Genomic DNA, 22,810 nt, shown 5'->3' with positions numbered 1-22,810 from the left:
ACCAATTTTTAGACCGCTGTGATCAAAAAGGACAAAAAATTGCCAAGATTAGTTTATTATTATTGATTTTATAACGTTTTTGTCTTCTCCTGTAAAAAAAATAAAAGTGTAGTTACGTCCGTTTGCATTTAAGGTGACTATATAAATTTAAAATTAGTTTGAGCGTTAGCAAAAAAAAAAACACAACTAATGTTAAACTGAATAAAACATATTTGTTTTATTAAACAAAAATATTTGGTAATAAATATTCCAAAAAAAAGTCAATAGGAAATTTTTTTGTACACATTTTCATTTCTTTATTATACCCTTCACCATGAATCGTATGGGCATTAGGGATATAACCTTTGACATTTTTTGCAAATATGCAAATTGGCATAGCATAGTCGAATAAAGCATTAAAAAATATAAAAAACCACGGTATTATTTTTACGCGGTTGTTAAAAAAGTTCACGCACCAAACGCAATAAAGTTTTTTATTATTTTTTTTTTTCAATTATTTTGAAAAACAATATATTTTATTTTAATAATAACTGCGGGCATACTTCAAAAGATCATTTTTAAATAAGGGAAATATCCCTACCAAAAAAATATGAAATTATTTATATAATTTTTTTTTTATATAAAATTGGGTTTATTTTAGAAATTGGTGTCGGTGCGTGATGTTTCTGATTCTGAAAAATGGAGTTACCTAGTTTTTCCAAAGAAACTATTTTTTTTAATTTATTTTTATTTTTTACGGAATTAAGGCAACTTTAGTAATCATTGACTATTTGACTCAGTACGTTAATTTATCTGTTTTTTTTACGAAAAAATGGAGTTACCCAGTTTTTTCAAAAATATTTTTTCCTTTTATTCTTTATACATATCAAAGTTTTTTTTCTTGTTTTAGGTTCAAAATTTGAACCCAAAAACCCGAATTTGCTCTGTTTTTAAGAAAATATGGAGTTACCTTGTTTTTTCAAAAAATTTATGGAGCTAGTAAGTTTTTACATGAAAATAACTTTTAAATGAGAAACTATATCAAAATCTCGATCTGACAGATTAGATTGATATTAAATGAAACGAACTTTCTGTTGTTGGTGTTATCTCAATTTTCTCAAAAACTGGAGTTACCTAGCTTTTCCAAACCACCACAGATATGTTCAATTTTAATATACCCAGTATTTTGTTTTACATAATTGCCCAATTCACAACTGGTGTTGTAGCGTTGTATCGTTGTATGTCGTAAATATTTTTCAAACAAATTTTTCGAAACAAAAACAAAACATTAATAAAAAAAATTACGACATACAACGATACAACGCTACAACACCAGTTGTGAATTGGGCAAATATAATATGGTAAATAATACCAAACAAAAACTCCATTGTTTTTTTTTTATTTATTTATTTACCATTTTATTGATATTTTCTTGGTAATACTTATTTTGTATATTATTAATTTTATAATGTAATATTTTAATTTTATTTTCTTTTGATACGTTTTTCATAGTATTGCAAAAAATGTTTAGATACTTGAATCCAGTTGTAAATGTCGATACAGTAGAACATGAATAAAACAAATATGTAGTATCTTTAAATTATATTGATCTTTTAATTCAAATGCCTGAATTTACTGCATATACATATATTATTCTTCTATTTTTTCATTCATTAAATATATGTAAATTGTTTGTCTATTGTTTTGGCTTTTGTATACCATATGCAATCCGCATGTTTTTTAATAAGTAACATTTAAAAACTGTTTTATTTCTTTTATGATTTTTTTTGTATTCGATTTTTTTAATATATATTTTTTGTTTTTAAATTCGATCAAATATTTTTTATATTTTTTAAGTTGTATGTCACTTATGTTTTAAAAGTCTAATTTTTTCACATAACGTAGTTTGTATATTTTAAAATGGTCAATAAAAACAAGGCAAAAAGTAAAAAAAATATGTTGGTCGATTACTAAACACATTATAACAGCACAGGGAAGCAGGTTGGGAAATACAAAATTGTAATTAATAAAATTACAACTTTAATGCCTCAACAATGTTATTTTAAACCATTTATTTTCAAGCAGTTCCTCTGTGTGCTATAAAAAATTGTTAAGCAATTAAAAAGAAAATCTGTTGTATTGTTTCCGTAATAAAAAATAAAATGCATACGGAATTTTGTTTATTATATTTTAATACTACTAAATAAATGGGGTATTTTTGAATTTGCTGTTTTTCTTTGTCATATAAAATAGTAATTATAATAAAAATGTAGAGTGCTTAAAAAATTTAAACAGAGAGAATAAAAAATTAAAAAAAAATATATTAAAAACAAACAAAATGTGTTGTCATTATATCATACGTACGTAAGTAAGTGTTATTAATTTTATAATAAGAATTATTCGTAAAAATTGTTATTTTCATTTTCCTCTTGTTTTCTTTATGTATGCTAAATATTTTATAAATTGTTTTTGTTTGTATATAATTTTTCTTAAATCAATCAGCAGCTGCAACAGCCCTTAGAAGACGTGTTAATATTTGTTTAAGTTAATAAAAAAAACCGGTTGTTGTGGTGCGGTGTTTCCCTTTCTTATAAAGATACATTTAGTTGTAATGTACTATATTTTGATTTTTCAAATGCAGTGTTTTTTTACTTTTAAATTCTTCGTGTGTTACAAATGTTGTTGTGTATTTTGTTTTGTTTAACAATCTGTATCATACCAAGCAGCTAAATTATTGTTGTCATTTGGTGGTGTTGGCATAGCATCCAAATCAAAATCCAATGCGCCAGCATCAATTTCACCAACATCCATATCCATGGAGTAGGGTGAAGTTGGTGCAGCACTTGGTGGGGCACCACCGCCTCCGCCGCCGCCTCCTATGGGACTGCTGATTTCAAGACCTTGCATAGAGTCTATTGGTAAAGTATCATATCCTGCTTGAATAATAAAAAAAATAAATACAAAATTACAAGTTAGTATGCTTCAAAAAATATATTTTTTTTTTGGAGTTTTAAAATATATTTCAATAAATATATGTATAATAAAATATATAAAAGTATTAAAAACTTTGGCATTGGCAAAATCAGAACAAAAGTAATAACAACATTTTATAAAAAAACTATCTAAGGCATGCTTTAATTGTTGAAAATAATAGAAAAAAAATCGGAGGCAGCATTTTAAGATTTCTTTAAATCTTATATTTTTAAAAAAAAAAATAGTAAAATCCCAAAATAATCGTTACCCCCTGTCTATATTATAAATTTTTATAAAAAATTACCAGGTATAGTCTCCATTTACATATTAGTATTATTGCTTCATTATGACAAAATTGTTAGTGCTTTTGCTAAGACAACTTTGTCTTGACAACATATGTCATTTATTGTTATGATAAATATTTGTCAAGTATAGACAGGGGGTTAGGGTTATGCTCTAATAATAATTTCGGTAACATTTGAATTAGTAATAGGCAAATAATTTATAAAAACTCGAGCGAGTTTCTTTTCGAATCATATACATAATCATAATGTTTTATAAGTTATGTCAATTAAATTAAATTTATAATTTATTTAGAAACAAAGATTCGAAAAAATTAATTTTTTAATAAATTTTCGAAACCAAATTAAATAAATACATTATCTTAACAAATCTATTAAAACATTCTGCACTAATTAATTCCTTGTCTTAATTCCTTCGTACTACAAACGTATTGAATTATTCATTCCCTTAAGAATTTATTCTTTATAGAATTAATTCCTTATTGAATATCATTCAAGATTTCTTTAATTCAAATAATCTGCAAAATAGCTTAAGGAATTTTTTGAATGAATGAATTTTTCTTCAAATCAAATATTTGTATTCAGCGTGACAAATAACTTTTGCAGTTTTCGAGATATTTTCAATAAAAACTGTGATTTTTTTTGAAGTTTTTCCGTAGGAACTTTTAATTTAATTGATATATATATATTGATATATCAATCATATATATGTAAGTTTCGGAACGTTGATTTCAAAAAACAGACAGACAGATTGACATAGCTATATCGACTACACTTATCCATAACGATCTAGAATATATATACTTTATGTAAACCCTTACCACTTATGGTGAATGGTATAAAAAATATATTAATACAATTTGTATTATATTTGAATTAACAAAAATTTAATGATTCAAATGTTGAATTAATTCAACGATAAATTTAATTCTATTTAAATAAAAGCTTATGCATTCGACTTTTAGAATGGATTTATGGAATAGCTGACATTCCATAAGATTTTAGTGATTAAAGCTCAAATTGAATTAATAAATAAAAGCTCTGTTTAGAAAAATAAAACTAAATATGTGTTAAAGTAAATATTGGTTTAAAAAAAAATATTTGCAAAAATGAAATTTGTTTAATTTTGGATTATTTTTTATTTTTTTTAAAAACAATATCATGCAAAACCATTTTGAATTAAAAAAAAACGTGTCAAACATGCACAACAAAACAAAAAAGAATTGTATTTGTAAATTTAAATGAAAATGTATAATGAAAATAATAATAATAATAATTATAAGCATGGATTTCTATTTGAAAATTTCTTTTTTCAGAAATATTTAAATTAAAGGCCAAATTAAACAAAACAACATTAACAATTTGTAAAAAAACGAAACAAAAAACTAAAGAAATAACACTTTATGTTGAGAAAAATCAATATCAAACATATTCTATATACAAGGTGAAATGACAAATAATAGATCGTACAACTTTTCAGAACAGAATTGAAAATATTTCGAAATAAATTGTTTTAAAACAGTAACAGACTAAGGGCCATTATTACAACTTGCAGTTATAGTTAAAGGTAACTTTAAGCAATAGAAAAAGGTACCCTTAAAGGTAACTTTAACTATAACGACAAGTTGTAATAATGACCCTAAATTGATTCTAAATATGCTTGAAGGGGACATTGCAACCTTTATGTTTAGGTACAAATAGACAGATTTAAACAGAAAACAGATACATAAATACACATATACATATATTTAAATGTTAATACTTAAAATATTAATAAAAGTATTCGCGGCAGAAAAGTTTTAAATGCTACTTTAAAGCTATTGACGTTATGACACATCAAGACATTCTTTGATGGGGTAACGGATTTTGTAATTAATAAGGAGTTAAATACGATTATAATTTAACTTACATACAATGAGAAAAATCCAAAAACGATCGTATATTGTACAAAATGGTTGCCCACCACGAAATTCTGGTGTACATTATACAAAATTGTATATAATTTTTTATATTTGTTTTATTTTATAATATATAATCCTTTGTATTGTTCATCATACACTAAATTATGCTACTTTAAATATGAACGTTCTAATTTTAAGGAATGGCAAAACAGAAGGTTCCGAAACTTTTAAAATTTGCTGTTAACATCCGAAAAAAATATATTTTTTTTAATTTTAGAGCAGTAGACTCCATTAATCTTGTTTATTCATATTGAACACAAAAATATTTTTTTCAGGAAGCTTAGACATTTTTCAATAAAATAAGTTTTTGGTTTATATTTAGTATATTCAAAATTTGTATAAAAGAGGAGTAATTAGTATAAGTTTTAAATTTGGAATTTAAAGGCTAAGAGGGCGTTTTCTCATTAGGTGATTATCATTTTTACCAACGAAAAACTGCAGATTAAAGAAATTTGTTTTCTCAATGTCTCATTTGCTTCTATTCTGTCGCAATTATTTATTTATCGTACAGATAAATTCAATCAGCTGACTGCTGTTCATAGTTTTTATGTGTTTTTTTTTTTTTTTGAGAGGTATTGCCATCTGAAAATAAGGTTTTTTGTCGGTATATTGGGAAAACCAAAATTGTTAACGGACAGTTTATCGGCCTAATAAATTTATGTCGACATTTAGTATCAGGCAGTTTGTCGATACATTGTGAAAACGGGCCTAAGTGAGGCAGAGTCTCAAGGAACCAAAGTGGGGTACCTCGGGTATATGAAAAATTCAAAACGATGCCAAATGTTGATTCTCGAACAAAAATACTTTTATTATCTTTTATACTTATAGAACATATTAGCATTTGAAATTTTACTGACCTTGAACTTGTTTTTTAGTAATAGCGGGTCCAAATCTTTCCCGATTTTTTTAAAATATATTATTTTTAATTACCAACAAATTATTTATAAACAAGTAAGAGAGCTATATTCGGCTGTGCCGAATCTTATATACCCTTCACCAAATTATAATTTTAAATATTTATAGGTAAACAAAATTTAAAAAAAAAATTATTTATGTATTATTGAAAACAATGAAAAAATATTTTTCCCGATTTTGACCCGTTGTAGGTCCGACATACTATGGACTTTATATACGTCGTTGCAATGGTATTTAAAATATCTATCATTAGATATCCATATTGTTTATATTAATGACTTAATAATCAAAAATCTAGGTTGTCTTGGTTTTTTCCTTATATCTCAGCCATTTGTGGGGCGATTTTCTCGACTTTAAATAGCAACCGAACCGGATCTATATCGGATATATTGATGTATGAATCATGTATGTAAGTTATTTGGGTGCTACGGAAAACATACGGAAACATAAAGACCGAAAGATTGAAGGACATGGCTATATCGACTCCGCTATCTACGTATAACGATCCAGAATATACAATTTACTGAGTTAAAAGAATTATGGATCTAATTTTTTTTCCAAGAATTCAGCTAAAAATAGTTTTTCCTTATTTTCTATTATTTTATTTATTATTAAAAATTTTATACATATTTGGAAAGACAAAATTGTCTAAACTTTAATGTAAATATGTATATCTTATTTTTTCCACTCCAAATCCGACCCAGAACAAATTTGACATCGTCTTCATTTGTACGAGGTACCCCACTTTGCGGTCTTGAGATTCCGCCTCCACTTTTTCTTCAAAGTATAAATTCAAATCTTAAACGCAATTACACTTATTCTATTGCCATTGGAAATGTTTTAAAAATTGGTTTAGAAATTAATGATTTATTTCCACTTTTTTAAATTCACACGAACATGACCATGACATGTGCATAATCAGGCACTAAGTTATCAAAGTTATTATCCAATTATGTTCTGTGTAAAATTTTGCTACTTTGAACTTTAGAAGGATCGAAAATGCTGCAGTTGCTTGCTAAATATGTATGTACATATTTACCCCATACCAGCCTTTAAAACAGATTTGCTTTGGATGAGTTATTCACCCCTATCGTGAAAAACATGTGAAATTTATGTTCCAATATTCATTTCCCTCGAAAGGAAAATTGCTATCATGATATTCCCCTGAACTTTTCATTCACAATAGTTTATTTTGTTCGTAACAGCTGTTTATTGTTTGCAAAATTTCATCTAAAAATTTCACAACATGGGGAATTTTTTCACGTGAACAAAGTTTATGAACGAAAAATGGGAAAAGGGAACATATTTCATGTGAAATATTGATTCGCGATAGGGGTGATTTTGTTCTTTAGTATCAAAAACTAACTGGTTCACGATTCGAAATTTTGCATTCCAAAGCAAATCTATTTTTTTAAGGACATACATAAATAGTTATTCCGAGAGTATTAAAAGGGATTTTAACCACAATATTTTGTATTATTGTCAGGGTTTAATTGTCTGTAATACAAAATTAAATTGATTCTCACAATGTATTTTTGTTAGAAAATATTTGATAGTCTGCTTTTACACAGGGCAATTTTTCTTGCGCAAGTCTAGAGTTTATAGGAGAGAGAGGCAAGAAGAAAGAAGAGGGGTACACACTTGCTTGTACTGGCAAGTCTCTTCAATTCTCTTTTGTTTTCTCATTTTCAATATGGCGTCTATTAGGTTTTGACCAAGGCGAATTTATAGAAGGTGACGACAGAACTACAACAAATACAACATATACAAAAACAACAAGTACTTTGTTTTTGTAAAAAGATAAGTGAACTGTCAAAGTTGCCTGTGGTTGTTTTTGCTTTTGGGTTTGTTGTATTTTTCGCCACAACAAACACAAGTCAATTGACAGTTCACTTGTCTAAACAAGTGAATAAAAAAAATAATCAGCTGTTCTTCTGTCGTCACCTTCTATAGATTCGCCTTGGTTTTGACATACAAAATTGCTCACAGACTTGCTGTGTGTAAACAGACGAGCAAGTTTAAAAGGGAATCGACGAGACTTGCTTCAAGTAAACTTGCCCTGTGTAAAAGCAGACATACTTTTTGAATTTATTGTAGTTTAAAACCCCTTTTAAACAAATAAATCATTCGAGCTGATTTTTTGTATGAACAATTTTTTGTCACACCTTTTAAAAATATATATTCATTCATTCGATAATGATTTCTCTTAGAAATGTGCGTATTATAAAATATAAATTTTTAAATATATTTGTTATATTTTATTTCTTGATTTATAGACAATGACAATCACCTACAAATATTAAGTAAGATTTTGCAGGACAAACTTTTTTGAGCATAATTTTGTTGAATTATTATAAGATAAGATTGGTTACTATTGAATATTTTTCATTTATTGCGTATATGTATTATTATCATATATTGTGTGGTATACACTGTGGCTTTTTCAAATTTGGTTATTTGGAAAGTACTACTCTCGTTGTTTATTTATATTTGGTTCAAAATACAGCTAAGAAGATCTTTATTATATTTATTTTGGTTAAAGTTGTTATATTCTTGATTTTTCTGGTTAGATTTTGCATTTGTTCACATTTTTAAATAAATTCGGAGTTCAAATTCGGATTCAATGATGATATATGTTAGGCTGGCTCAACTGTTTGTTTGTGAAGTTATATTTGGTAGTGTTTGGTTTGTAAAATTTTGTTTTTTTTTTTTTTGTTTAAATTGTGTTCCAAAATAGCACACAGGAGCGTTAAAATAATGCGTATATGAGAGAGCATTTTTTGTTTGTCAAGTAAAAGAGAAATAAAAATACATTTATTATTAGTTTATTTGGAAAACTCCTTTAGTAAACGATTATGATGTAGAGTTTTGTTTGATTAACTATTAAGTGATGTCAGATCGTTTCTATATGGCTGGTATTTGTGATATAAAATATAATACAGTAGTTTAGATGTTTACACATTGTTGTATATTATTGTATTTACATAAAATAAAATTCAATAATTTTTTGTTTAATTCCTAATGAAAAACAAAAAAAAAAAACAAAACAATAACAATGAAACTAATGAAATGATTTGTAATTGAAAATAAAATAAAATATGTTTGGTTTTGTGAAATGTGGTATGTGAGTGTTTTAAAAAAATAGTGCACAACGAATGTTGTAGAATTTTTTTTTAAATAAAAATTATATATTTTATTAATTTTGTATTTTTTGACCTAACAAAAATGTAGTTTATTCGGTGGACGTTTGCAGTAAGAATGAAATGAATAATACTTTCGACACCTCTTAAATTATATTGCAATTAAACATGGTGGCTACAACTTCAATTATCTGAAAATTTTGACACTTCTCTATAATCTTCTAAATATTACAACCGGACCAATAGTTTTGAAGATACATTTATTTATATAAAAAATCACACATCCATGACGGAATATATGTGATAAATTGTGCAATATTTGCTCAAAGGGTTTAATACATTATTCTGTTTAGAGATCGCAACAAGCCAGATCTATCACAAAACTATAAAGGTTTAAACAATTTTTTGGTTTAAAAAAATGTTCTGTTAAAAAAAATATTAGTGAAAAAAATTGTCGGTGAAAAATTTTTTAGTTTGAAAAAATTGTTGGTGAAAAAAGTTCGGGTTACCCGATTTGGTTAGTTTTATATTTTCTAAATGATAAATTTCACATTGCTAAGGATAATGTATTTTCCAGATGTGGACCTTTATAGGAGCTATGGATCCATATTCACATGTGTACTTTTTTTTAAAAAGAAAAATGTAAAGAAAATAGCAAAACATTTTCGAAAAATATCAACTATTTTGGAAGTTATCTCAAATATTGGTCCATAACTCTGGTTCTATCAACAAAGAATATTTGAGAAAAATTTCATGTGCCAACAACAGACGAACAGCTAGATCGCCTTAGAATTTTTTACAATCTTTTTGGAGGTGGGTATAAAAAGGCGTATCATTTAAATTAAAAACAACGTGGATATGGAGGCTGCTAAGTAGCAACGGCGCGTTTAAAAAAATGGTAAATTTCTTATTTAAATTAAAACAAAATAAATATTTGTATATTAATGAAAGAGAGTTTAAGTTAAAAATAAATTATCAAGAAAAATTTAAGAAATTATATGTAGAGATCGATTACTAGTGAAAAAACAGGACACAGGGGTAACGAAAACAAAGGGATTAATATATATCTGCAGAAACGAATGGGTAATAAGTAGTGGGGGGTAGTTAATGGTAGTGGTGGAGAGGTATGTATTAGAATTCGATATTATGATGATAAGAAGAACCAACAAACATTTGAACGAGTAGGAGGAGAAATGTTTTGTTTTGTGGCGTATGTGGCGCATGTGACAATAATTTATTATTGTATTGGTTGGTTGGTATGTTTGTTAATAATTTTTGACTTTTACAAATGTTATTCTTTTTTGTCTTGTTTGAATATGAATAACTTTCTACATGCTTTGTTATTTAGTTTTGTTTAGTTTTTGTAATAGTTATTTATTGTTATTTACTGATAATGGTTTCGATCGGGGCGTGGGGTTGGGGTGGTTGTTTGGTTGGTTGGTAAAGAACAATTATTAATTAAAAGAAACACACAAAATTATAGGAGAGATACGTACCTTGTTGGAATGCACGACCGCCATGGGAGCTGTGTACGCTCGGTGGCCCCTGACCATAGAGGCCTTCATATGCTTGCTCTGGACCAAGCATATCCTGTGTATATATCGAGGTTTGATTTTTTTGTTTATATATGTAAACATTAAACATTGGGGATGATTTCAAAATGATTCGATTTCGAAATTCAATTCGATTTTTAATATTGTATGTTGTTGTTAAAAATGGTAACAGAAAAATGTCACATTGTAAATAGTAGGTTGATAGGTTGAGTATTGTTTTTTGTTTTATGTAATTTGATCACATTAACCATTAAATTTATTTATTTTTTGTTTTATGGGGAAAACGGGGAATTTTCAATACGAGGGGCCACCAAAACACATTTTTTTTTGTTAAGAATTAAAAAAGTTTAGCCAAATTTTAAGAAATTTTTTGAACAGGTGCAGGGGGTATTATCAATTTTACGTGATGGTGGGGTGGTTGAGTTTACGTTTGGTGTTGGTAATAGAAGTAGCAGTTGTGGTAGTTGTGATAATTTGCAAAAAACGAAAATCATAAAAATAAAAAAAAACAAAACAGAAAACAAAAATTAATATATAAAAAATAATAAAAAAAAATGTTAATAATATAAAAAATACAACATTTAAAGCTAAAAACATAAATTTTATGATAAAAAACTAACAATTTTGCTCTCTAATAATATTTGATATGAAAACAACAAAAATAAGTTTTTTGCTTTTCCACTAATTTCAACTACATTTTACAGAAAATAAACTTATTAAAAAATCAAAAAGAAAAATTAAAGAATTTTTTTATTTTTTTTTGAAAATCAAAAATAAAATGCAAAATATACGATGTTTATTTTATATATAGAAATATTCAAATATTCAGCAACTATTCTTACATTAAATAAAAAAAATAATATTCTTTGTTTCATATATACAATACTCTATTGATAAATTAGATTTTGTTATTTTATCTTGTTATTTTTTTACAAGTCTTCTTTTTTGTTTGTCTTAATAATTTTAAATACTTATTGTATTGTAGTAAATATTAGGAAAAAGTAGCATTAAACATAACGAACCTGTAAATCTGGACCCATGCCTAGATCGGCATTACCCCATATGTTGTTGTCTTCACGTAAAAGTGAATTGGTGAGCTCAATAGAGAGACGTTTCTTGTAATCTTGCGGCTTATCCTCGCTCATGCGGAATAGAACAGCAGCGGCATAAGTTGCTACACCTTCATTGCGAGAGTGCAATAAATCAGTTAAGGGGCCAGTGGCTCCTTCTTGTTCTATTATTTCAGCCCCTTCTTTGTCAGCGGCCAATTCGCAGAGGACACCAGCAGCAACGCGCTAAGAATTACATAAAATAAACCAACAATGTTTAGTTAAATTAACAAATAACATGCCAACAACAAATAACCCACCTGTATATTTTCTATTTCATTAAATAGTAATCGAACAAATATCGGTATTACCGACTGTTGGCGAATCAAAGCGCGATTGTGAGACTCCCGAGCTAAAATGTGTAATGCACCTACAGTGCCCTCTACAATTTCTTCCATACGAACACCATCTGCATAAGCCGAAGGCTGTTGTGAGCCAGTGGTGGCCACAGAAGAGCGTTGCTAAAGAATTCATACAAATATTACAATCCTCCATTGTGGCAATACAAACAAAAGAAATATATATGTACTTACACGCTCAGTATCTTGGAAAGCACGCATCAAGAGACGTACTAAATGATGTATGGCGCCATGTTCGCGCAAAGGTGCTGCATTAGCTGGACACAAAGCCAAATTGCGTACCAGACCAATGGCGGCCTTAATTAATGGCCAACGGGATGGTGGATGTAAAAGTTTTACAATCACCGAGAGACCATAATTTAAACGGACTGCATTTTGAGCCATTTCTGAATCAGCATGACGTGTTGTCAAATGACGTAGAGCACAGACGGCTGGCTCAGTGATTTCTTCACGATCGCCAGCATTTATAATCGTACGTACCAAAGCATCAACACCACCGACTTGACAAACCGTAGCCTTGTTACGCTGATTATTACAAGTCAAATTCGAGAGTATGCCAGCTGCACAAGTGACAACATTAACATCTGTTGAAGCCAATACTTGAACTAAGGATTGCAAAAGGGCTTCCATGCCATCAACTTTAGTGGCAGCATCGGACAAATTACGCAAAGTCCACAAACAGTTCTGAACCAAACGTGGCGATGGATTGCCCAAGTGCATGGCCAGAGCTTGCATGCCGCCAGCATCTACAATGGCTGGCTTATTGCTAGAACATACCGAAAGGACTTTCAAAACACGTGAAGTGGTCCACAACAATTTTTCGTAATCGTAGGAACGCATAATGCGTACCAACTCATTGGGGCCACCAGAAGCCAAAATTATTAGTTTACTCTCTTGATTGCCATAGGCAAGAATCTGTAAACAATCTGTAACGATGGCCAAGAACTTGACATTATTACGCTGCAACAAGGTAACCATTTTCTGGAGACCACCAGCTAAGCGAACTGCCATTTTAGAACCATCCTGATGCAATAACAAATTGTGTAAGGTGGTGATGGCGTAGAATAAAACACTCTCAACCGGAGAAGACAATAGTTTCACCAAAGCTGGTATACCACCGCTCTTGAATATAGCCAAGAGACCTTGTCGATGATGTGACAAATTATGAAGAGTGCCAACAGCAGCTTTAGTACTTTCCAAATCGTTACTATTCGAAATGGCACGCACGAGAGCTGCCACCATTTGTGGACTATTCATAATAGCATGGCGCGAAGCTTCCTTTTTCGACAACTGGTGTACCATCATGGCGGCTTGGGAAACAACAACTTGATCTTCATCATTGAGCAATTTTATCAATTCTGGTATTGCGCGTGTTGCCAGTTCGGCGTCATCTTGATAATTGATTAGGTTGACAACGGCATGTTTTAACATTTGCGATGGTTCGGCCAAACGTTGTACAGCAGTTGGTTGTTGTGGATCAAACTGGGTCGAAGGTATTTCGATACCCTCTTCCAATGTTTCGGGGAACATGGCGGCGCGAACGCGTTGTGAACGTGTCTGACTCAACTGGCTATTCATGTCATCCACCTGGTCTTGGGTGAAATTTTGTGGAAAGCCAGTATCTAAATCAAACATTAGTGGATCGCCATCCATTTCCTCATCTTCTTTGCCCGAGAGCGAAGGTGCCTGTGTGACGGCACCCGAATGAATACCAGAATCCACTAAATATGAATTTTGCTGCCACATAAGCGTTTGCTCCTTGGAGGAAACCATCGGCGGCAAATCCGGTGGATTATATTGATTATTATGAGACACTAGAAGTAAAAGAGAACAAACAAAAAAACATTTCATTAATATAATATACAGATATACATATGTATGTATATTTCAATGTAAAATTATATAAATAACAAAAGCCACGATCATTTGTGTTAAAATACGTGTTCAATGTTTCGACACATTTCAATTTGCTATCCCAAGAAATTTAAAATATCATGTCATCCCCAAACAAGGGTGAAATGATTTACACTAAATGTGATTAAAAACTGTCTGAGATGGGATACATTTGTTTTCATATTTAAAGAAGAATGAAACAACATAAGCTTGAAATACATACACACATATCAATATACCCAGCAGTTCTGGGTGACTGTTCCGAAGTAGTGATTTTACCTATTATTTATCTGTCTGATACAGATTCAGGTCACCCATTTGGAAGGGGAAATAAAGTACAATTTATTTTATATTTTTCTTGTTGATATTAAAGCTTTTTGGTTTTGAAGGAGGGGGAATTTTTTTATCCCTTTGGATCCAAGCCTCATTTAGGGTTAACACTGGTTTCATAAATAGCTACGTGACTAGTTATTTTAACATGTGTGTGTCCTCAGGAGGGACATGTGTTATCTTACTAGCTACCTAACTGGTAACTTGATTAGCTACATGACTAGACTAGTTATTTAAACATGTCCCCTAAGCGAAAGCTAATTGACCTCAAATATTCAGTTTAAAAGACATCTTCTAGATAGTGCAATAACCGATTGCTTCTAAAAAAACCTTCATCCAAACTACTTTATTCTTACTACAACGGGACCAATCTTTCAAATATTCATATACCATCTACAATAGGACAGTCAAATAACCGGTATAAAATATTCTACAAATAAAATTTTATATTTTTTAATATAAAAAGTAATAATCAAAAATACCACAACACTCGTAAACTTCGTCTAACTCAATCAAAAACAGAAATAAAATTAATAAGTCGTTTATTAAATTTCTCTAACCCATTGAGATGCATTCCATTCTGCCATGTGTCAAAATAATTAACTTTTTCTATATTCTTTGAAATTATGAAAATTTAAAAAATATAATTGACTTTCTAATGAAAACAATTCAATCAACTCAAACCTGAATAGTTTACTAATATAACCACAAATATTTATTTACAATATTTTATATTATTCGAGTAAACAATATAAGTACAAATCGATACGAACGATATTCTTCCAACTAATATAATTTTTGTATGAACTGTCAGTAAATCGTCTTGATAAAAAAAACAGATTGAAAAAATGGAAATGACAGATTGATCTTAGAGAAAATAAAATTATCGTACGCAGGTTTACATATACATATGTATGTATATACTTCATAGTTATTAAAATGACTTTTCCCTTATCAGAAACCAAAGGGACACTAAAAGGCAATTAGCTCTCGAATATATTATTTCTGGTGGGTAAAATAACTACTTTCTAAAGTACATTACAAAATAATCGTTTATTGTGACTACAATCTAGATTACTTAAAGACACTAAAGTGACCATTGACATCACGGTAGATTACCTGGGATGTATAAAGTAATCAATTTACTTCTCTCTCTACTACAAAGATTACATACGTGTCAAATGACCCAACATATGTAAACTGAGTCAGACATGTAAACAGACATTGCTCTCTATAAAGGATACATTGACCACTTGCATAACTACTGGGTACTCATACATATATATGTTTTTATGTATATACAACGAATATTAGAGAAAACCGCATATAAAATATAAAAGAATGCATTAAAGTTATTGAAAAAACAAATAGAAAAAACACAAACTCAAACATTCAAAGTAAGAGTCGATATTAAAAAAAAATGTCGGAAGACAATTTCTTCTCAATTTCAACTCAACATTAAATTCATATGTATGTATATGTGTAAGAAATCAATAGAAATTGAAATATGTATTTACAAATGTACATATTTATAAGGATATCAGTATTAGGAAAATATAACGCAGATACCACAAAATAAAAAATATATTTAAATTTTGAAGGAGCTGTAGAAAACAGCATTCACAAATCGCAGTACATATTATATTTTTTTGCAAAATGATTAAGTATATTGCTAAAGGGCAAGTAATGTAAAGAGACCGACCGGACATATCATTACAGCCACAAAATAAGTCAACATTTACATATTATATTCCATCTACTACCAACCAAACTAAATGAAACTCAAAATGAACATCCAACATACCACATTTATAATAACAGAAGTAAATAATAAATGAAAATGAGAAGAGAACAAAAAATGAAAAAAATATACTAATTGCATGGTAGAATAGAATCAGCAGGATTAAAAATTACACAAAGTGAAATATAAAACACCATACAATGAACCATTATAATATGTTAGTAGAAGTAGTACCTTGTACAGAAAAAGACCGACCAACCACTCTTATCATAGTAATTTAAAAAAAGAGCTATACCATAGATTTGCAGTATGTATTTTGTATGTACGTACGTACATATCATTTACAGAATATTTCAAAAAGGTACTATTCATACATATACAATGGATCATGGATTGTATGTACATATGCCAGCCATGCGTCAAGCAAAAGGGTTTTTATTTCACGGTCTACTATTAACGAGACAGTTTGTTGAATGAAATGTACTATCTTTGTTGTGTGCATGTTACAACGTAAGTATAGAAAGGACTCGTTTTAAATTATGTATGAAAACTAAGTCTTATTAGCAAATAAAATAAGATTAATAAGAATTGGAACAATTAATTAATTTTAAATATGGGCAAGTCCCAAAAACAGTCTACCAACAAAAAAATTTTTAAATGAATCAAACTTGCAATTTTTAATTGTAATATTAGACTAGATATGTATATTATATTTTATATAAAAACAAAATGTATTTTGATGGTATTTCATACAAAAATGATTACCAAATCCAACACTAGCTCAGATATCTTATTAATATTATACAAAAACATTTAAATTTTTTAATGTGTTCTTATCATTACTTAATTTTGAGTAGTTTCACTTTGAATGGAATTTTTCACAACTTCTCACGGAAAAGGTGATCATTTTCCAGATACTGGAAAATTTGTAATGAGCGTCACGTAACGTGCGTCACAAAATGTTCTCAGCTTTTTATGAAAACGGCAAATGTTTGTTCATGCAAATAAGTTATATTAGAATTCTCTTTCATTCATCTATCTTCATAATTCGCTAAAATTACGAAAAACAAAAAACTTCTACTTTTAAAGTTACTTCCATTTTTTGTAACGTGCGTCACAAAACTTTGCGATCAATTATTTCGCAAGAAATGGCAATTAAAAGGTAATATCTTATGCCATTTGGAATTGCACTTAAATCTGACTATAGCATATAGTATACGTTGGTGATATCTTATTTGAAAACCAAAAAATGTTCATATTTAAATATGAAAATATGTACGAATGAAACGTTCGTCACGCAGGATTTGCCCATATAAAGAAATTAACCTTGATTATAAAGTGGATAATGTAAATATCTTAGAATAGGAAACCAATAAAATAACAAATGTTTGGTTTCAGTGTTTTTGGATATGTGCCATAGCAATAATAAGCTGACAATATTTATTTAAACTAAACTTGTTAATTTCCCCATATTTTTAATCTTGAACTTAAAACCCTACAGGTTGACTTTCATGCTTGTTGTTTTGTGTCTTAACAGACACAATGAATGGAAGTTAAACAAAATAATGATAATGATTACAACAATATTAAATGTCAACAAATCATTTACAGAATCCATGTCCACACATAAAATTACAAAAACTACCACCACTTTATCAGCAGCACAACAATCAATTCCACACCCCCCACAGTCATTAAACCGAAATGAACATAACCATTTATGCAAAATAATCAAATAAGACGGCTTGGTGTTTGTTCAACATAACAAGCATCAATATGTATTTATTTACAAGTATAAAACTGAATTTGACATGTTTATGTAGAAAAAGGTATTGCAAATAATTTGATAGAGCATACAAAATAATTCATTGAATATCAATTAGTTGTCCAACTGTGAATACAAGTACATACTAAAGGTCCTGGGTAACCAAGAAAAATAAATTGGCACTGTGATTGTGGTACCATGTCTTTGTATTAAAAAATGTCATGAAATTCAAAACAAAGTATACAATCTTTATGAGCCCTTTTCGAGTATAGATGAAATAATGTACATAATTATAATAAAAATAAATAGAACTTTTATTTAACCCAGATATGATTTTACTTTCAGTACAAACGAGATATGTCCATAATGACTAAATATGACTAAATATGAAAATGATATTTTGATAAACGTGACGTATCCTGTAAACAAGAACTACATGTACTACATGTAGTACAGTCTGGGTTAAATGCTCTAAAAAGTACAAAATAAACTTTAAGAGAAACAGATACTTTAAAAAAAAAAAAAAAACACACAAACTGCAAAGGCGTTTTGCTTGTCTGCAGTTACACCCAGAGTCTCTGGCGGGAATCGAACCCGCAACCCTCAGAATAATAGTTCCGCACACTATCGACTGGTCTATCGGCGCACACGTATAAACACGTGTCGCTATATTTTTCTGATGCAAGATAATTTAAGTAAAAGCATGTTTTAAAAATAAGTATATTTTCGAAAATATCTCAAAAAACTTATATTCTGAAACTACATTAATGTTCATGAACATTATTTCCCTACATTTTTAGGTTCGAAATTGGAAAAAGTTAGAGTTATCTAATAAAACTAAAATCATTTGTTTAAGAATCCTCATGATTAGGGATTATTTAACAAATTTAAAAATTTTTCGAACATAATATTTATCTGTCATTAGGTGTATGCTTAAGGTAGAGATTATTTCCGGAGCTTTAAAACAATTTCAAACATAAGTTCGAATATGCGTTTTCATCAGGTTAAAATTGTATATTTTTTTCAATTTAAATTTTTCTTTATTTCAGTTTAATTTTACGTTACACATACTCAGGAATTGTTACTTTGTAATATAATTTTAGGGCCTGATAATGACACAAAGTTGAATTCAAAATAACTAAGTATCTGTGTTAAAACCGTGATCGCTAGTGGGGAACAAAAGATTCTTTAAAATTATTAATACCCTACGTTTACTACTACAAAAATTTTACCAACGGCACAATCGACTATACATTTAATGCCTTGATCCTTTTTATGATGAATGGTAACAACACTGATATTTTAAGTTCCATATCGATGGATTAATATAGAAAGTATCTCAACTTTTAGTTACTTTACAGGAGAAGGAAAAAACTCAATAATATCAGAAAGTGAAATTGAAAAAAAAAACAACTAAAAATTTTTAATATATCCAAAATTTTTTTTAGAAAAGTTGTGTTAGGGCTTTTTTATAATTGCTGTAAATCGGATACTCGTCAACATAAGAAACTGAATTTTTTATGGGAAGTCTTTTTCAGTTTTGTCTACCAGAATATGTAAAAACCCCGATTTTGTAAAAAAAAACGAGATACGACCTTTCTATATTAAGCCATCGATATACTGACGGTTTTCTTAATACTAATACATATTAATTATATGCACAATATTTTTCATTATAAAAAAAATCAACTTCTTGTATTTTACATTAAAAAGTGTACACTTTGCATAAATGAGGCTTTTCGCCAACACCCAATGCTTTACAACTGCTTTCATTTACTTTTTTTACACAAACATAAAATTTGAATATTAAAAATGTTCAATATTTCTTTTGTCACCAGATAAGTCTTTTAGCATGTTTATGAGCATAATTTTATTTGAAGTGTCAAATATGTACTTTAAAAATATATGTAGAAAAACGTTAATGCTAAAACAGCAATATTTAATTTCCTTTTTTATTTGTGCGCTAAGTATGTTGTTCAGCAACGAAATTAAAATGCACTTCAATAAATACGTTCACATATGAGTACATACAAGACAACTCATATTCTAAGCAAACGAGTGTCGTTAGAGTACAAAGTGTCGCAAGAGGAGATGTTAATTTGATGGTCCTGATATAGTTTATTTATATGGTACTTTTGATTTAAATTTTGAATAAAGTATTTAAATATTTTCTGTGTGACTTTTTTTGTATATTTATACTTTAAGCTATCGATTAGGATTTCGAATTTCTTTGACTTTTTCCATTTCCGGGAAATATTAAAGAATGTGTTAATTCCCGCGAATTTTTTAGTCAGACAGAGAAAATAGTTTTGGTTGTGAAAACCGAGTTTACTGGTAATCAACTGATTCACTCTAAATGACCGATTTTGTCTCTTCTGACTGAAAACTGCTGGTTGAGCTGACAAAAATGCAGTTACTTATTTTCTGTTGCTACTATCGAGAAAATCTACCCAGCAAAAAATAATGGAAGTGCATCTTTACATATGACATTTTAATCACATCTAAAGTTGCAAACGAATCTTTTCTACCTCTGAAGATGTGATTTTAAATATGGGTATTTGACACTGAATTATAAATATTTCGTTGATGTAATTGTTTCCTACATTTTTTGAATTTTATAAAATTTATTAAAACCTGTAAAAATTGGTATACAAACAATTTTTACATTTTTTAATCATTAAAATTAATCAACCATTGTTTCATAAATTTTATAACTACACTAAAATCAATTCATAAATGCTCAATTACATCACTTTTTTTCTATTATTTATATTTCCATCCAAGATGCCAAAAAATATAGGTATCCACTACCTACATTAAAATAACACCTAAAAATCGAAATTTAATCGCATCGAAAGCATCGAATTTATTAAGTAAAAAGTTGTCAAAAATGAACAACATCCCTCCAATGACAAGCTAATGTAAAATTCATAGCTTTTTCACCAAAATTGGAAGTACATCAAGCATGCTATTTGTTGTGAAAATTCTGCATCTTCTTCCTCACTTTTTTTGCTGGGTATGGATATAATCGAATCATTCAATTGGCTTTAAATCACAACGAATCTGTTTTATCTCTGCGAAAAAATACTGTAACTTTAAGAAGAAAATGCTTAGAAAGAGTTTCTCGTAATTTCCCGGGATTTTTTAAAAATATATTAATTCCCGGAAAATTTTTCCCGATTAGGAATCCTGATTAATTTTTATTATCGGATAACATTGAGCTTTTACCTTCTAGGATAATCGATCCTTATTTCAAATATATAAATTCCACTTTTATTAAATTTTCCTGCGATATTTAATTAATAATATGTCTCAAATTTTAAAGCACTCTGTTCTATTCAAGCAAATTTTTGAAAGGAGCATAATACCTAAAATTTACTAAGACCGTGGTTGGTTTTTTTTATTTTCGATTTTTATTTAAAAGGCTTACAAACAGATTGCTAAAAATATTAGTAAATTTTCTGATTTAATAAATGTGACCAACTGGTAAACTAATGAACACATGTTCCTCAATTGTGATAAAAATATTGTTTAGAATTATCTGGGAAAAATCATAGATCGCCAGCCAAAAAAAGGGTTAGGATTGGATTATTTATATTGATTCTGCAACCCGTTTCTCGATGCTTTATGTCCACAATTGTACTCAAATTTCGGGAATTTCTTTGTAAGTTTTCTTCATAAAGTTACTTTATTATTTCTTAAGATATAAAACAGATTCATTGTGATTTGTTTGTTACCAATCGAATGATTCGATTAAATCCATAGATTTTTACGATACTAACAAAAGAATATCATATCAAGAATATGACACAGAGAATTACGATTTAAGTAACCGTATTTTTGTCACCCCAAACATTTTTCACACATAACAGGAAAATTGGGTTATTTAGACTGAATCATTTGATTAAAAATAAATTAAATTAATAACAAATACAAACTTCCATTGTTATACATAATTCTTATTACTTACGGATGAAAGTTTTTAAATTTTACTTCTGTGAATATTTATTTAGCTTAATCCTTTATATAAAAAATGTTGTTGGTCATGTTTTACAAAATGATTTTCAACAATTCCACCACCATATCAAACATTCAAATTAAAAAATACGAGTAAATGTATGTATGAGCATAAGAAAATGTGTATATTTATTTGCAAAGGCGAACATATCATCATCAGCATCACAAGCATGTTTTTAAGGAAGAAATACATCAACAATCACAATTTGTATGCTTTTTATTTATTGTTTTTCTCTGGTGGTGGTGGTTTCAAGTGGTGGGAGTTAAAGTATTGCCCATATGGTAGCGCGTGTTAAATCTCAAACAAAAAAAAAGTATGTACAACATATTATTATTGCATTTCAAATATTTTTCTTTTATTTGCATGAGTATACATTTCTTTTTTCAGTGGGCATATGTTTGTCCTAATGTTGCAGCAGTTCTACTATGTCTACGAGTGCACTTCACTCTAGCTTCAATCCATACCATTAAAAATGCTGCCTTTTTGCGCATTTTTCATTTTTTTTTCTTCTTGTGAATTTTAAGTAGTTCAAACATTTTTTACTTTTGTTAGCAAAAAGAAATTAGTTTGAAATATGCAATCAAGCGTTGGATGTAACAGAGAAATAAGCATTTTATTGGAAAAGTTTCTCATACTAGCGTAAGTATGTGTAGGTATATAATGAAATGTATTTTGTGAGTGCTGTAATTTATAACATGATTGAAAGGCTTTGTAAACTTTTTACATTTTACAATTATGCATGTAAAACATATCATAACTATATGATTCTTCT

The 22,810-nt window shown here is 28.8% G+C and overlaps 1 protein-coding gene across 4 annotated transcripts in view; it reads right to left on the bottom strand.

Moving 5' to 3' along the window:
• Positions 1-2,113: 2,113 nt before the first annotated feature.
• arm (armadillo) overlaps positions 2,114-22,810 on the bottom strand; it is a 31,185-nt gene continuing 10,488 nt past the window's right edge. Inside the window, exons 3-7 of one of the 4 annotated variants that reach the window (XM_065509986.1) lie at positions 12,466-14,105; positions 12,193-12,393; positions 11,846-12,118; positions 10,767-10,860; positions 2,114-2,915 (exon numbers count right to left, since the gene is read on the bottom strand). In XM_065509986.1, coding sequence (XP_065366058.1) covers positions 2,680-2,915; positions 10,767-10,860; positions 11,846-12,118; positions 12,193-12,393; positions 12,466-14,105 — 2,444 coding nt within the window. In that variant the 3' untranslated portion in view covers positions 2,114-2,679. The remainder of the gene's footprint in view (positions 2,916-10,766; positions 10,861-11,845; positions 12,119-12,192; positions 12,394-12,465; positions 14,106-22,810) is intronic. The other 3 variants (XM_065509987.1, XM_065509988.1, XM_065509989.1) reach the window with 3 other exon arrangements.

The sequence above is a fragment of the Calliphora vicina genome, chromosome 4 (genome assembly GCF_958450345.1).
Source record: "Calliphora vicina chromosome 4, idCalVici1.1, whole genome shotgun sequence".
Lineage (NCBI taxonomy): Eukaryota > Metazoa > Arthropoda > Insecta > Diptera > Calliphoridae > Calliphora > Calliphora vicina.
Note: the sequence above shows the minus strand (reverse complement) of the source record. Positions and strands in the feature narration are given on the sequence as shown.